This window comes from Rhincodon typus, chromosome 7 (genome assembly GCF_021869965.1).
Source record: "Rhincodon typus isolate 14 chromosome 7, sRhiTyp1.1, whole genome shotgun sequence".
Lineage (NCBI taxonomy): Eukaryota > Metazoa > Chordata > Chondrichthyes > Orectolobiformes > Rhincodontidae > Rhincodon > Rhincodon typus.
In genome coordinates this window covers 36158869-36177059 of record NC_063338.1, presented here as the reverse complement: position 1 = coordinate 36177059, position 18191 = coordinate 36158869, and the positions used below count along the sequence as shown (strand labels likewise).

General features: G+C 38.0%; 1 protein-coding gene and 1 long non-coding RNA gene across 3 annotated transcripts in view; one reads left to right on the top strand and one right to left on the bottom strand.

The window, feature by feature from the left end:
* The window catches only part of LOC125483551, a 29128-nt gene extending 22375 nt beyond the window's left edge, over nucleotides 1–6753 (bottom strand). Inside the window, exon 1 of one of the 2 annotated variants that reach the window (XR_007262496.1) lies at nucleotides 6659–6753. This is a non-coding gene — a long non-coding RNA (uncharacterized LOC125483551). Of the gene's footprint in view, nucleotides 1–6507 lie in introns of both variants that reach the window. The other variant, XR_007262495.1, reaches the window with a different exon arrangement.
* Nucleotides 1–9703, top strand: part of znf804a (zinc finger protein 804A) — a 320998-nt gene extending 311295 nt beyond the window's left edge. Inside the window, exons 3-4 of the mRNA XM_048599364.1 lie at nucleotides 2770–2900; nucleotides 6274–9703. Of these exons, the coding sequence (XP_048455321.1) occupies nucleotides 2770–2900; nucleotides 6274–9703 (3561 nt within the window). The remainder of the gene's footprint in view (nucleotides 1–2769; nucleotides 2901–6273) is intronic.
* The last annotated feature ends 8488 nt before the right edge of the window (nucleotides 9704–18191 follow it).

The following is an 18191-nucleotide window of genomic DNA, read 5'->3' as shown; positions in this document are numbered from 1 at the left end:
CTCTCTCTCTCACGCACACACACACTCACACACACACTCACCCACACACACACACACACACATGAATCTATGAGTTGAATTTGCATTTGCTGATTTGTATTTGTAGATACTGTCTAAATTGTTCAAAAAGCATACAATTTGTTGACACAGTCAGTCAGTGGGCATTTTTAAAATTCTTGCTTCGGAAATAAAACCAGTCTGACTCCATGTTCCAACACAGACAGTTTCTTAACAACGCCTCACACCAAAAGGGTTGTCTGACCTGAGATGTCACCTCTTGAAATCATTGATAAAACCTTTAGTTATCTCGGTACATTGACTTGAAAGAAATTCGAAGTGTTGCATGCTAATCAATCGAAACCTGCATCTTCTTTCTAACTGATTAAAGATTTAACGGGAGTGAGTCAGCCAGCCAATTTAGGGTTATTAACTACATTTGCATCAGTCATATAATCCTTCGATCTTTTACTTTTAAATTCTGTGTCTTGATACTTCCTCTCTCATTACACCTGAGGAAGGGGCAATGCTTGTGTGTTCAAATAAACCTGTTGGATTATAACCTGTTGTTGTGTGATTTTTGACCTTGTCCAACCCAGTCCAACACCAGCACCTACACATCACGACTTAACCTTTTGTGAGGCACCTTGTTGAAGGCCTTCTGGAAATCCAAATACAACACATTTACTGGTTCCCCGCTTTCCACTGCCTCAAAAATCTCTAATAAATTAGTCAGACGTGATTAGTCAGGTATGGAAGTGGCACGGTGGCTCAGTGGTTAGCACTGCTGCCTCTCAGCGCCAGGAACCTGGGTTTGATTCCAGCCTTGGGTGACTGTGTGGCATTTACACACCTTCTCCCTGTGTCTGAGAGTTTCTGCTGGGTGCTCTGGCTTCTTCCCACAGTCTAAAAATGTGCAGCTTAGATGGATTGTCCATGCTAAATTGCCCGTAGTGTCTGGGGATGTGGATTAGTGATGGGGAATAACGGGTTATGGGGATTGGTTGGTGGGTAGGATGCTCTTCAACCCTCACAGGAAAGTCAGTGCAGACTCAATGGGCCAATTTTATTAACGTAAGAATCATGAAGATTAAAGTCACCCATAACTATTGCTCAATTATTTTTATATGCTCCTACTATTGGTTGATTTATCACTTTTCTTGCAGAGTGATTCCTATTGGGGATCTGTACAGCTCTTTTACCAAAATGTGCTTTCCTTTGCTGTTCATTTACCTCCAGCCAAATGGACCCTGCATCGTCTGAGCCTAGGTCATCTCTCACAAGTATCCTTATTTCATCTCTTATTAACAGCGCTACCTCACCTTTTCCATTCCTCCTGTTCTTCCTAAAGGTCAAATATCCCTAAATATTCAGTCCAGTTTTGACCTCCTTGTGGCCATGTTTCCATAATGGCTAGAGATCTTATTCACTTCACTCGATTTGTGCCATCAGTTTTCCTCCTCATTCCAAATGCGTTGTGCATTAAGATTCAAAGCCTCTATGTTTGTTCCATTTTCAAGTTTCTGCATACTTTTATGCTTCCTTAGTGCAATATGACGTTCACAAATTCTACCCCTTTTATTTTCTAGTAACAATCAATCTCATCACTAACTAGCAAATCTACTTTCTCCTTTGTTTTGGTTATATTGTTGCATCCTGGTGAGTAGTTTGCAACCTGAGTTTAAAACTGGTATTGCTAGTTGGTCACTGGTAGAAAATTCCCAGTGTTAGCTTACATTTGGTTCAAATACAAGTTAAATTTAAATTTGAGCTCTTCCTTTACATGCAATAGTGCTAGGTAATACTCGTAACATTGGTAATGCAAGTTTTACAGACAAACTAAACATCTACCTGCTTGCCTGCTGTTCCATAAAGAAAAAACAAATTCTGATGAAGGGTCTAGGCCCGAAACGTCAGCCTTTCTGCTCCTATGATGCTGCTAGGCCTGCTGTGTTCATCCAGCCCTGCACCTTGTCCACAATTGTGTTAATGCCCTGGCAGTTATTTTGCAGGAACTGGGAGATTAAACCCAACAACTGATTCACAGACCTGCATTTCTGCCATTCTGAAACATCTCAGCCTCAGAAAGGTCATCTCACTAATTCTATAAAGACCCAGCAGAGGACTGCACAATAACCATTGGCTGGAATCCTGTAAAATAAAAGGTCTTCAAATGGCTAAAATTCTGCTGTCAAATAATGCATAAACAGCACATAAGGTGTTTTAAAAGTAATACTTGGTCATCAACTCATTGCAGGTGTGAACTTAGCGCCACTTTTTTTGGGAACTTTTATGTTCAATGTGAAAGATATTAGTGCTGATGGATGAAAGAATTGACATCAAGCACACTCAGGTGAAGTAGATCACAGCTGTGAGGACAGTAAAGCTCACTGTTTCTGTTCCAGCAAGGTATCTCATCATAACTTCAAAATAGAGGCTCGTACTGCTACATTTTTCCTATTTCCTACACAAGCTACTCGTAGAAATCTGTCAATGATTCTTATCTATATTTTCATCCATCTCAATTGGTTTGATGTTCTCAGCCCTGCCTACTTTCTCAGACTCATTTCATACAGATACCAGCATCCAGTAGACAGATCCTACCAATCTGCGTTGGATTTGTAAGTATGGAAGGTCAATGTCTGATCCATTGTGTCACCCCCACTAAGTCTGCCAAATACAGCTGTTGCAGAAAGAAAGTGGATTCATAATATAATTTGATTAAGGTTAGAAGTCTTATAATTTAAACTTACGACTGCTCTACTTTTTCAGAGACTTAAAGAACTGAAGCAAAGGGAGTTTGCTCGGAATGTGGCTTCCAAGTCTAGGAAAGATGAAAAGAAACAGGAAAAGGCACTCAAACGTTTACATGAGCTAGCTGAACTCAGAAAGCAAGTTGTGTGGTGAGTAAATAAGTAAAGCTGTCGTAGTCCTATTAGACCATAGGCTGCTCTCTCATTGAAGAAAGTCTAACGATGGTGGTTTAACCCAAGCATCAGCACACATCAGGTGAGGGATGAGTTGACTTGCTGGGACCTTCAAGGTAATCTCAGTTGGGTGTGGAAGTTGAACCCACGGTATTGGTATCACCCTGCATCACAAACCAGCCGTCCAGCAAACTGAGCTAACTGAGCTTAAAGGTCATTTAATCTACAAATGAAATGGCACCTTTCCAAGCATCGATGCACCAAAAGGAGCCTCTTCTTCTCGGGTTCTCTGTCTAAAGATAGGTCTGATCCACTGCATCGTAGAGGATAAGAAAGCAGCATCCATCCCAACCAGAATGGAGACTAACCCTATGCTGTTAGCACAAATCTGATCCACACTAGCCAATCAGCCACCAGAGCTCCTGAGGAGTTTGATTTACAATGGCAATGCCATAGTCCAGAGTTACGAATAACAATGGTAGAGGACCCAAATTCTTTCTAACGCTTGCTGATGAAAAAGGATTTGCCAGAAGGATTTACAGATTGATACTCTCAAGTTGTTTGGCCATGTTATGAATTGGCCATCAAGCCCTGTAGTATGGCTTCAATCTAGACCTTCTGGCTCAGAGGAAGTTTGCAACCTCCTTAAAAGAAACTTCATGACAAATTTAAATGTTTTTGTTTTAAATCTCATGGAAAATTAAAACTTTTGAACAATTTAAACTTGTTAAATTCTCTCCAATGATTCCAGATAATATGCATTAACATATGCAAAATAGGATAACAGCGTTTTCCAAAACTTAATGAAATTAAAACTGAACTAGCAGAGCTCAAGGGAAAAAAAAGTGTGACATACATCATCAAACAATATTGATTTTGCCTTAACTGATAACAGTAATTTTATATTCCTAAACTATTAGAGAGGTCACTTATGACTGATTTGAAGGGGTAAGTCTAGGCGGGCTAAACAAACAAACGGATTTTGAAGCTAATGAATCAGTCACTAAATGTTGCACTATGGGTTAGCAAATCCATTAAAATAAAATCAAGCACTAGGCTTTATCATTTAAAGGTATGGAATTGGAAAGTAGGTAAGTTATGCATAACCTGTATTAAAACTTGGTCTGATTAAACTTGGAGTAAGGCTTACAGTTGTGTTTGCTTTATTCTACAAAGGATTTGGAGGCATTGGTAAGTAGAAACTTACAATGATCTCATCAGAAATGCATGGGTTCACATTATCAGTAAAGGAATGACACATTGAGCCTCTTTTGTCCTGAGAAAAGGCTGAGGGATGATCCAATGGAGGTCTTTAAAATTTGAAAGATTTTAATGGATTGAATACAGGGAGAATGTTTCCTCTGGTGGGCAAGAGAATAACTAAAGACCATCAATATACATTAATCACCAAGAAATCCAATTGATAATTTAGAAGAAACTTCTTTCTGTAAAGAATGGCGAGAATGCAGAACTCACTACCACAGAGAGTAGTTGAAGTGAATACCATAGTTGCATGTTAAGGTGAAATTAGAAAATGAGTGAGATGGGATTCAAAGTTTAGAATGATAGATTTAGAAAAGGAAAGATAAGCGGAAGCTTGAGTATAGCATAAACTCCAGCATGAGCTAATTAGGCCTGTATCTGTGCCACATATCTATGTAAACCACAGCAATTTATAATTGGTGCGTATTGACAGGATGATCCTCAATATTTGCCCTTGGCATGGTCATATTCGTAGTCCAAATGTCACTTCTACATCAGAAAAATATCTGCCTTAGTCACGAGCAATGTCTATAATAAATAGGAGGATTCCTTCAGCAAAAGGTTTTCCATGTCACCTAAAATATTCTAATTTAAAGCCCGTTAATTGGTCATTTACATATTGTAGTTAAATTTCTGCTTTACACACTAATTATATTTGAAATTGACCTGGTACTCTGAAGTGAATTTGTGGTTTGGATTTAAACTCAAAACTATTTACATAATCACATACATAAGATCTTCATTCCACCAGCAGCAGGTCACATTATTGCATTAATTAAAAAAACCTTGATATGTGTTTAACAGTAGTAAACCGTTACAGCTTAGTATTACAGCTGAAAATGGTTATTTCACTAAAGTGAGCTTTTTTCCCCCGTAAGAATAGCTCACCAAACACTTGAGATTATTGTAAAAAACAAAAATGACGTTAAGAGCTATAAGAACTCATTTAATTGGAGTACATCAGTCAGATTTTGTTTGTAAAATGTAACATTTTTAATACCCATTGCTTTTGTAAGTGTTCACTAGTCTCCTTATGCCAAAAAGGAGAACTGAACCAATCAAAGGTCAGCAAATGTGTAATTAGTGTAAACTTACTTTGCTGATTAAGTGAAGTCTGAAGTATTATTTTCTACACACCACAATAATTTTTAAACAAGCACAAAATACCACAGAAACTCAATTTGCACTAGACATCAATAGCAATTGAAATTCTTATCTTTTATCCTGGCTTGGCTGGTTTCAGGTGAAATGGGCCCAGGGGAAACTTGATATGTAAGTGCAGTTGGGGAATCCGTCCAAGCAAGTGTAATATTTCAGTTCAACAACTCGATACCTCAGCTGCTGTGGAAGATGTTTCCTGAACTTTTTGATTAGTTATTTCTTAATTCTCTAAACCTAGATATGTCATCATTGGAATATTAACATTATCCAATGCAGAGATAATTATTTTGGCATTACCTTTGAATTCTTCAACCAAACCAGGCTGACCCATACACTTCCTTTTCTTTAACCCAGATTTTAATCTGTTTTCTACTATTTATGTTCCCCTCTTTCCATTCTCTACTGATGCCACCATAAAAATCTTAATGAGCTTGGCACAAAGGTGTTATTTTTGAATTAATTTTCATTCTGCGAAACAATAATTCTCCTATATCGTGACATAGTGTTAACACCATTGGACTAGTAATCTAGAGGTCCAGGCTAATGTTATTGGGTTCAGCCTCAAAACATTAACCGAGTCTCTCACTCCACAGATGCTGCCAGACCTGCTGGGTTTCTCCAGCACTTCCTTTGTCTGCTTCACAATTCCAGCATCTGCTGTATTTTCTGTTTATTTGAGTTGAGTTGCTGATTATAAAGGCTGTCAGGTAGAATTCTGCTTAACAGTGTAACCTGCACAGAACTTAATGCTATTACCTTTTTCAGAAATCAATTCATTGTCAGCCTTGTCCTTCTAGAAAGAAATAATTCACCTACACATTCTATTATGTCTTTCTTTGCTGCTGTTGGTAGAATTGACAGTAATGCTATATCTATATTTTGCTCGTGTGGAGTGTTTCAGACTATCTTATTTGTTATGCTTCAGTGCCCCAGGGAGTGGTCCAATGTTCAAGTCCACAACTGTTGCTGTTAAAAATGCCTCAGGGACAAATCAGCAACTTGCCAGCCTGAATGGTGGAAGAACAGACAGGAAATCAACAGATCCAAAAGACAGCATGGCAGGCAGTACCGATGATAATAGTAGGGGAAAGAATAAACTTTCTGTAAGCAATACATCTGACATCTGTAAAGCTGAACATTGTTTACTAGGAAAACAAACCTGTGGACAAAAAATAGGATTCTCCTTTTCCTTTCCCAAGAAAATTCCTGTCAAACTGGAATCATCGGCCGCAGTTTTCTGTGACAGCACTGAAGAAGGATCAAGCAAAATGAATACAAGCCTCAAACGCAAAATCAACTGGAATACTTACAGTACACAAACAAATTCCAGCATAGAAACACTCGCAGATTTTGAAGTTAAGCCAGAAAGCAGTAAGCACCAAGAGGAAAGCAATTTCAAATCAATGCCCTTGATTAAAGAAGGGGTTCAGCATTTGATAATGAAGGAACACAACAGTACAGCAGAAAGCTGTTTAACTTCCTGCATGACTCAAGTTCAAGGCAAGAATAAGCCAAAACTTCCCTTCTGCACTTCTGTGCCAGTAGAAAAGCAAGATACACTCTACAAGGTTGTAACTAAGGAAGAAAAAGCTTCAGAAAATGACACTTCAGTGTGCTTTGATACTATTGAGGACCGACATGGAGTTGATACATTAAGTAATGAAGCATTCAGCTCACCAGTGGAAAGTGAAACATCTAAAACAGCTAATGAGTTAATACAAAATGGCGATGTCACTGAAGAGTTCCTTCATGGTTTGTCTGAAAATTGTTGCTCTCTACATGTAGAGGCAGAAAGTGCCGACATAAAAAACAATCCTTGTGTATGCAGAAGACCAGATGCACCTTTCTTTCCTGTTGTCAGCAAGGATGAGTCAACTGTCCTTCAGTGGCCTTCAGAGATGTTGAATTTTACTAACACTGAGCCTTCCATATCTTTTTGCTGCAACCCTCTTTATTTTGACTTTAGGTCATCCCGAACTAAAAGCTGTGTGGAGGAGCGTAAATCCAAAGCAAATTATTTCAAAACATCCCAAACCTCATCAAAAGAATTAAGCAGACCTGCCAAAAGGAATCTTTCAAGTGGATTTTCTGAAATGAAACCAGATGTCTCCAGCGTCAATGTACAAAGTGCTGTCAACGGTTTTGAAAAGACGCTGAACATTTGCGATGGACAAATGGTTGGATTAAATCTGTACTACAATGGAATTGGCCAGGAAGAACCTATGAAAGAAATTGCACCCTATTGCAAATCTAAAAAATGGAAAAAGCACAAAAAGTCTTACAGGCATTTAAAGCATAAGCAAAGGAAGAAAGAGACTAAAAAAGAAAGTTATACAAACAGGAAAGACAAAGAGCATAGTTGCATCAATAAAAAAATGAAAAGGAGAAAACTGTCAGCGGAGTCAAAAAACGAGGCAATTGAGAGAACTGATGAATTGTTTAAAGAAGAAAATACTACAGACACAGTAGAATGCAGACACAGACAAGAACAACAACAAAAAGAATATTCAGAAGGACACCCGGAACAATCTGAAGTTAACTGTGATCAAGATAATGCAGTCTTAGAGAAACTGGGTAAAACTCAGAAAATAGTTGATTGCAACAATGTCAAACAAGACACTTGGAAAAGTAATTGGAAAAGCAGAGTATGCAATACAAGTAATGAATTAAGAGAGAAAAGAGAGAATAGTGAGGGCTATGGAGAAGATGGTGATTTTCTTATAGGCAGTGAAAGAAATGGCTGCAAACAACATAAACTGTGTTCATTGTCTGGGGATTCTTCAAGAAACTGCCATTCATCGTGTACCATGTGTACTTATACAAGTAAGCAAAGAACAAGAAGCAATGGCTACAATTCTTTATCAGACATTGAATATTCAGATCAACAGAGTGATGAAAGACATTCTTGCCAGAACCTTTCAGTGAAGAGAAGATATGACTCGCTGAATGGCAAGCCTGTCATTGTCTATCACAAACGCAGGAGACATAGACTTGCTTCACCCCCAGATGGATATCACAAACAAATCTCAAATTCATCAGGCAGGCATTTGAGCCAAGTGGGTAGCTCTAATTCAGATTGTAGATACAGTCGGAGAGGGCAATCTCACAGACGAAAGAAGCAGTGTAAAACCAGGCTTTACTTGAAGAGTGAAATGTCAGTAAGAGAAAAGAGTAAGTGTTTTTCAGCTGATGAGTTGCAGCCTTGCTATTCTCCATGTCAAGAGAATCTCTGTGAAAATTCTGCACCAAATACTCCAAGGCAAAATACAAATATGATAAATATCTCTCACTCTGTGGTACAGCAGGCAGAGGAAAGCTGCAGTTCAGTGTTCAAGCTATCAACAGGAACATTTGCAGAAGGTTACCATTCCAAGATAAACAACTGTTTTACAGATGCAGAAGCATCTAAAATGACACAGGACAGACGTGAATTTGATGAGCGCACAAAAAACAGTTTTTCAGAAATGTGGATTAATCACAAAGACCCTTCAGAGAATATTTTGCTTCCCAGGCTTTCATTTGTCCTAAATGATGGCACTGTGTTGCCACAGAGTGAAAAGGTACCGACTGTGAAGACTCTATCACAGACAGAAGTAATTCATCAGAAACAGACAGATTTGTATGGCGATAACAAAGATATCAAGCCATCTCTAAATGAGGTATTTCTTTGTCATTATGAAACTGCACCTGAGGCACATGCAGAAAGAGCATCATGGCTTCAAGATAATTCAAATATTCCACCCTGCCACACCCAGCAAACTCTGCAGAATGAAGCGACGGTGATGATTGATGATCAAAATGAAAGTACTGAACAAACACACAAAACCTTTTCGCCACTCTCTCAAACAATATCATTCACACCAGATGAAATTGAGAAATACAAGCAACTGCAGATTCAAGCTCAACAGCACATAGAACAACAGAAGCTAGTCAGCAAAGTGAAGACACCTTCACCCATTGCAGCAATTCCCGCGCAGCAGCCAATCTCTCGTCAACAATCGGTGACGACTGCAGCAATTACAACAATTCACCGTACTGTGCTCCAACATCACACTGCTACTGCAGCTGCAGTGTCTGCAGGAGTATTCATGCAACCGTACTCACAGTCTGTTCCACATGCCCATTCTCTCCCGTCACACTTAACACATATTTCATTAAACCCTGGCCTTTATCAAGGAGGTCACCCGACTTTTCTAGCAGCTCCACAACTACATATCATTCCTACTTGTGCTCTTCTCCCAAGCCATTTTGCCTTCCATCCCTTGCCAGCTACTACATTGTTCCCCCCATTACTGACGCTACACACTCCTACTATTCCACTCCACCATTTACTTCATTCCAATTTTACCACCTAAAATTTCCTGCATCTGACAGGTCACAACACATAAAATATGAAATGAACTATCTGTTTATCTAAATAGCCTGGAATCCAGGCCTGGATTTTCACTAAGCCTGTAAAGTATTATTGGCATTACCTATTTTGGGTGTGTTTACAATCTTTTTACAAAGTGGTAGAGAGAATAATAAGGATACCCTTTGTAATGTGTCACACAAATCCCTATTTTGCATCTTATATTGGAATGTTCCCTTCTTGCTGCAGAACCTGCTGTTATACTTGAAGTCGACAGAGTATTAATACTGATGTACTGCTGACAGTGTTTACAGCAATGTAAACAAATATCCATGAATTTGGTCCAAAATACATGCAAAACTTTTAAAATATATTAGGTAGGGAATTTCTTTCTACTTTGTTGTAATTATTTGTCGTATGCTATGTTTTTTTATGAAGTGAATGTTATGTGTATACCTGATGCACCTTGTCACTGAATTTTGTACTGATATATGTTACTGCTAGATCAAATTAGCTGTCTAAAATTGGTATGCGCATACACACACACATACAGATATTTATGCAATCAATGATGACCTAAACTATCAGAATTTGTATTAAGTTGTCTAGAAACATCATCTAAACGCACAATTATTTTGACATCTTATAACTTACCGTTATCCATCTATTTCCACGATTGTATATTATATATCTTTGTAACCAAACGATGTCAAAGAATACAAGATACAGATTTGTTACATGGCTAACAGTAAAATATTGACAATGTGACTGTTTTACCAGATAATGGCACAATACGCGGTATTATGTGAATCCTTGTTTATACCTTGGAAAGTTTAAGTTAATAATATGACTTGTTTGTATCACTGGGCTGGAAAAATTAGTGCACTTTGACAAGTGTCTCCCTAAGATCTGATATTGCAACAAGCAATGGTAACAATCATATCTTAAGAATACTAATGCAAAGATATTTCTCCATCAAAATTGAAATAATTTTGGACAGATCTGGTTTAGCTTTAGACAGATTAAGCATTGCCTACATTAGAAAATTACTTTAATTCAGCATTAACTGGCACTAATTAAGCGGTTTTCCTCAAAGACATCATAAATAAAGAGCATGTGGATAATTACAGTGTTTTTGGTAGTGTGGTTAAAGGCTGATTTATTAAGATGGTTGATGTACATCATCAAGACCGTGATGCACTGCATTGCATCTTATCTATATCATTACCTGACTTGGGAGGCTTAAAGCTGTCACTGGGCATGAAATAGAAAAATGTTTTTCCTTGAGCTTTTTCTAATGTGTACACATGCATAAGAGCATTGTTTCTGAGGTTACAGCATTATTGACAGTGAAAATAAATTTTGGATATCAAAACAAGCCATTTAAGATGATTTAAATTCAGTCTTTATAATCAGTAAGAGATCATTTCTTCTTTGCACCAGAGTATAAAAAAAAAATCATTCCAGCCATCATCCTGACTCACAGTGTGAATGATGCAGTCAAGCGAGTTGTAATATTCACTGTTGTATATAAAGGAGGTCAGAAACCAAAAGATCATAACCTTTTCTATTTAATTGTATGCAATACCATTAAATAAATTTTATTCACTAATATGCTAAGTACAGCTTTATACTTCCCCAAGCCAGTAAGAACATCATAAATTGTATTTCCGGAAGTTTGCATCAAAATATTTAGCCCAACCTTGCTTTACACACCATACTGCTCATATGTGAAACCAGAATCATATCTGGGCATTGATACCTACATCATTAACTATTCACATGCCAGTGATCTGAATTTTGTGATCAGGGATGTAATGACAACGCTCATCACTGACCTTGAAGAAAGATTTTCACAGAGATCTAAAAAACCTTTTGGAGTAGTTTGCATTTCCCAAATGTCAGTCTGAACCTGGCACAAAGTGAAGGGATGTCCAATGGCATTGATGTCATCATGCAGAATACATGGCTTGGCTAACAATCGGGAAGCAATGGCCTAGTGGTATTATTGCTGGACTGTTAATCCAGAGACCCAGATAATGTTCTGGGGACCGAGGTTCAAATCCTGCCAGGACAGATGGTGGAATTTGAATTCAATAATCAAAAATCTAGAATTAAGAATCTAATGATGACCATGAATCCATTATTGATTATCAGGAAAAACCCATCTGGTTCACTGATGTCCTTTAGAGAAGGAAACTGCCATCCTTACCTGGTCTGGCCTACATGTGACTCCAGACCCACAGCAATGTGGTTGACTCTGAAATGCCCTCTGGGCAACTAGGGACAGGCAATAAATGCTGCCTGGCCAGTGATGCCCTCATCCCATTAATGAATAAAAAAAAATTGAAGAATCTCCACAGACAACAAATAAAATTTCTTTATATTTCACTTTCAAATAAATTTATTAGGAACATAAACATGGGACTAAAGTTGAAGCTGGAATATCATAAACTAACTTCCGAAAATGTGAAAAACTATTACATTCAACAAAGATTAATTCGAAATTTAGTATGCCACTATAAACCCAATTACACTACATTCAATAAGTTGTAAGTTAATTAAAACGTGACAAGTAACATTCACAAATGCCAGACAATGAACAATTTCAATGGAGATAATCCAAATACCATCTCGTAACATTCAATGGTGTAACCATCACTGAATCCCTTACTATCAATATCCTGAGGGTTACTATCAACCAGAAACTCAATTCAACTCACAATATAAATACTGTGGCTACAAGAACAGTTCAGAGGCAAGGAATACTGCAGCGACTAACTCTCCTCCTGACTCCTCAAAGTATTTCCACCAGGATATCTACAAGGCACAAGTCAGGAATGTAATTGAATAATCCCCACTTGCCTGGATAAGTCTAGCTCCAACAACACTCAAGAAGCTTGACACTATCCAGGACAAAGCAGTCCATTTCATAGGCACCATATCTATAAGCATCCATTCCCTCCACCACCAATGCTCAACTGCAGCAGTGTGTACTATCTACAAGATGCACTGCAGAAATTCATCAAAGATCCTTACAGAGTACCTTCCAAACCCATGACCACTTCCAACTAGAAGGACAGGAACATTAGATACAGGAGAACATCACCACCTGCAAGTTCCCCTTCAAGCTGCTCACCATCCTGAATTGGAAATATGTCACCATTCCTTCACTGTCACTTGGTCAAAATCCTGGAATTTTCTCCCTAAGGGCATTGTCAATCTACCTACAGCACTTGGACTACAGTAGTTCAAGAAGGCTGCCCACCACTACCATCTCAAAGGCAGCTAGGGAAGGGCAATAAATGCTGGCGTGCCTGAGATGCTGACATTCCAAGAATGAATAGTGACAGAAAAGGGGCAAAATCTTTGTCTACTTAGTGATTTTTGATTGATTGCACACTCCCTGGAACTCAACAGCATTCTATATGGAGAAGCATAGATTCATAGACAGCAACATTTAGGTTTCTACAATGAACAGTGTATATGCAGACTTCAGAAGCTTTTGCAGTTTGAGAAGAGTAATAATGGTGGATACTGCCAGTTTCACCAACATTATTACCACAAAGTCTGGGCCATTGGTAATTTCAGAAGTTAATATCCAGAAGTATTAAGGAGTGGTATTAGTAGATGAACTGCTGTGCTCACCAAACAATAACTATAGCCAATTGCTATTGCTGGTCAGTTCTAACTAATTTTGCATTGAAGTTCTTTAATCATAAATTCATATGTGCATTTTAGATGGTCTTAATACCTCTTCTCATTTAGTGGTGTGAAACATAAATAATAATCAAGGTGGACACACATAACATAATATGTGTAGCTAGCTGCAGGGAAACAAGTGCAGTTCATTTCTGTACAATATCTCAATGGTGTCCTTATGCAGCAATTTTTATATTGGTAATGCTAATCTTGCAATTCTACCTCATATTCAACATAATGCAAAAACTGTTAAAAATAATTCAGCAAAGCAGCGATCTTATTACATCTACAGGGTTTCTAAATACGATGTGAGCAGCTAAGCAACCTATCTGCTTGCAGCTGAAGGGTGAATGACCCTACCCTCATCTTTCCATCTAGATTCAGCTGAGATACAAAACTAAAGTGCATGTGAAATCTGACAGAGTTTTGAAGGCTGTGGTAAACTTAACAGGCAGATGTAACATGCACCACCAAGGCTATGATCATTCAAATCCTATCATGGTTTTGTTTAGTTAATTCTCAGAGGAAACATGGTTATGATTGTTAATGAGTTGTCAAGGCAATCATGAATTCCTGCAGGAAAAGCAGTAAAATGCAAAATAATCTAACATTCTAACTTCTTACATCTAGGAATTAGAGGGAACCATTAGAATTATTTTTATTTAGCGGTGAATTGTTTTGATCGGAATGTGTTCACTCCAAAAGGGTATAAGAAATGTATTTATCATTTCAGACTTCCAAGGGATCTAAATAATTGTGTGCCGGGGGAAAAAATACAGGATTATAGAGAAAACAAAAGGACTGGGGCTAATTGAATAGCTCTTTCAGAGCCTGGCACAGACGTGATGGGTCAAATAACCTTCTGCGCTGTGTGATTTTATGATAATTCTTAATTGATCTGTAATGCTGAGGCTGAAAACTACTTTAAACAGATATTGATGATTTTTTCTTGTCCTGCTAATTCCAAAGATAAGAGTAGGTAATTAGAGCATTATTTTTGTCATTTCACAATGTTGAGCTCCCAAATTGTTCAATTCATTGCAAATTATGACATCATATAGAGGCTGATAATTCAAGCTAAATTTTGGAAAGTTGGAAAGAAATAAATTTTCAAGACCATATTTTTCATTTAAAGTTAACTATTTCATTTAAGATTTCCTTTTCATTATATTTTGTTGATACAATTTATCTTGGTTCTCTAAACAAATACATCATCCTACCTGCATGTTTGATTACTCAAGAGACCAATGATAGAGAGTGCAAGTAATTAAATTATGTGCTGACAAATAATTTGAAGTGCGTTTCCAACTGCAATTCTTCACATGTTTGTGTTTTCAATCTCAATTCTGACAGAAAAAAAAAGCACGAAACAGAAGCTAAGTAATTCCCTAGACCAATGAAGAGGAATTAATTGGCAATGCACTGGAGTCTGCTCACATGTATACCTGAGCAGACATTGTGATATAGTTCTTGAATGGGAATGGACACAGATAGACTTCCTACATGTTCATCTATTATACAGTTCATAGTGTGGCAGAGGTCAGTAGGTTAAAAGGAAGATGGAGGGAAAAAAATAATTTCATAATACTCAGCTGAATCAAAGGTTATATTTTCTGTTAATTCATTATGCTGGAATCAGCCCCATACTTTGATTATATCATCACTCAAGAGTGTAGAAAATGATCATTTGGGAAAAGAATTGAGAGGCTGTCAATTTAATATAATTTAATCTGATGAAATATATTGAACACATCTTCCTAATAGCCACATTATAAACATTAATTTGCTTATGAATAATCATTAACATATCTGATGTAAATATAATACCAACTGATTAACTCTGGGAGATGAAATGTTCTTGAACTAACCATAACTTACTCTATTTGCTCTTTCAACCAAATGTTTAATTTATCTAAGCAATCATTTTTTAATCTCTCAACATGCTTATTCAAAGTGTTCTTAATAGTGGAAAATAGAGAAATTATAAGACCATACGAAATAGGAACTGGAGTAGGCTATTTGGCCCCTCATGCCTGCTCTACCATTCAGCAGGATCATGGCTGATCAGACATTCCTTACATCCACTTTCTTGCCCTTTCCCCACAACCCTGGATTCCCCAACTGTTCCAGGATCTATCTGTCTCAGCCTTAGATATACACAAGGACTCTGCCTGCCTCCCCTCTCACAGCTCTCTGTGCCAAGGAGTTCCAAAGACATTCAATCCTCTGAGAGAATAAATTCTTCTTCATCTCAGTCTTAAATGGTGTCCCTTTATTCCGAGACTATGCCCACTAGTCCTGGACTCTCCCATGAGGGGAAACATGCTCTCAGCATTTACCCTGGCAAATCCCTAAAGAATCTCCTAATGTCTCAATGTGATCACCTCTCATTCTTCTAAACTCCAGTGAATAGAGTCCAAAACTGTTTAATCTTTGCTCATAAAATAATCCCACCGTAGAAGGCATCATCCTAGTGAATTTTCCCTGAACTGTTTCCGATGAAATGATAACTTCCCTTAAATAAGGGGACCAAAATTGCTTACAATATTCCAGATGTGGTCTCACCAGCACCTTCTACAGTTGCAGAAAGACTTTTCCGTTCTTATACTCCAACATTCGCACTCTGTCAGACAATGAAAATGAACTCATTTGTGCATTCTCCTTTCATTACTGATGCCAATACAATACATGCTGGCTAAAATAGTGCATTTTAGTTCAAGATTAAACCTTTGTAAATCATAAATGTTCATCAGTGTTGGTGTGACCTGACCCTTCTAACATTACTCGCGCAACACTGCTAATTCATGCAGGTCATTTCCTCATGAAATCTCTTCCGTTTCAACATTTAGTTTTCCTTTTCCTCAGCAACTGAAAGTAACTTTAAAGGGATTTAACTGCAACCAGATTAAGGCTTTTTGCAATTCAGCTGAATTTTGCAAAACAAAATTGCAGCTAGAAAGTAAAGTAGTTTGTTGTATAGGGATTAGTTCTTCTTCAACTTTTAGCTATAAACTAAAGCTGGTTAAAGGAATTTTTTTCACATACCAATCATTCCTTGGACAACAGCTCCAGAGCACCAAAAAAATTGGAAGATTAATATGTTCCAGCAAGATGAAGAATGAGTTGTTTATGTCCTTGCAATGCTGAGGATAGCCTCGATTTTGACCTTCCTGCAGACATGTCCAACAATACACAGCGATGTGTCAAAATACAGCTCTCCTATACGAAAGTTAATGATTCATGTGGTCTAAGTTTCTCTATATAATTTATTGTTAATCCTGTTTCATTATTCAGCACTATGTAACAGTGTGATAATTTGAAAATAAAAATGTGAAAAATGTGTTGCTTGATTAATTCTAATTATTTAAAGCAGAATTTTTGATAGCTTCAGCCCTTAGCTCAGTTACGCAACATTCACTTCCTATCTGGAAGGCACTTGTTCACATGGGTCACAGCCCAGCAGATACTGTCATCCTTTGTAATATTCCCATAAAGTCGCCCATCATCTGTAAGTCCAGATAATAACCATCAGCCTGGAGCACAGTTCTTCATATTCTTGCAGTATAACTCAGTACTATACAGAGTTACCTTACTTGTGTCTTCATTCATGTAGAGGAGAGAACAAACCTGACAGAAGCAACCGATGTTAGCAACAGAAAGTTCAACATCAACGGTTGGGCTAAAAGGGCTATATTTTAACTCAGCTGGGATGGTCCGGCTAAGTTCATCCACTTTGCTTCTGATATCAATCCAGAAGCACACTGTTGTCTCAGCTTGGCATCGGCTCAGTGCTCAAGGCTGGTAGACTTGATGCTGTCTTCCCCAGAACTAGCTAATAATACTGGGGCCAGCAATAGGCTGATGAGATGCCCACTGTTTTGTGGGAATGCTCACCATCCCCCCACCCCCCAATGTTTTGACAGGCATGGTTCCTGCTACATCTTGGTTTGATTCTGCAACAGGAAGGAGGAACACAACTCAGCCTGATCCTCTTCATTTCTGAATTTCCGTAAAATAGGCATACATTCATATCGAATCTTTCCCAACTCCCAAAGCACTTCACAACCAATTTGCACTTTTAACGTGTAGTCACTGCTGTAATGTAAAAAACACAGCTGCCAATTTTCACACTGCAAAGTCTCACAAACAGCAATGTGATAATGACTAATCCATGTTACTGATGTTGATTGGGGTTTGTAGATTTTACAGAACACCAGCGTAACACACATACTTTTTTACAAATAATGGTACGAGCTCTTTTGTGCTTCTTGCGAGGAAAGACAGAGCCTCGGCTTAACATTTTATCCAAAAAAAGCATCTTCATTCAAGCAGCACTTCCTTGGCAAATTTTACAGAGGACTGTGTATTCATACTTCTCGTGTAGGACTTCAGCCTGTTTTCTGACACAAAATAAATGTGTTACCACTACAGCTAATGCACTAATTCTCTAATTCTCAAAGGCCATAAACACATATTTGTCAGTAATGGAAACACTGGCTGACCTTTTCCTTCCCAAGCTCAGGAGCATTTGAATCTAATTCCACCACATCTGCTGCCATCCTGGGATTTAAAGAAAGGGGTTTCCTTATATAGAGTCATAGAGTAATACAGCATGGAAACAGGCCCTTCGGCCCAAACTGGTCCATGCTGACTATGGTGCTCACTCAACTGGTTCCAATTGCCCGCATTTGGACTATATCCCTCTAAACCCTTCCCATCCATGTACCTATCCAAATGTTTTTGAAGTGTTGCTATTGTACTGCCTCAACCACTTTCTCTGGCGGCCTGTT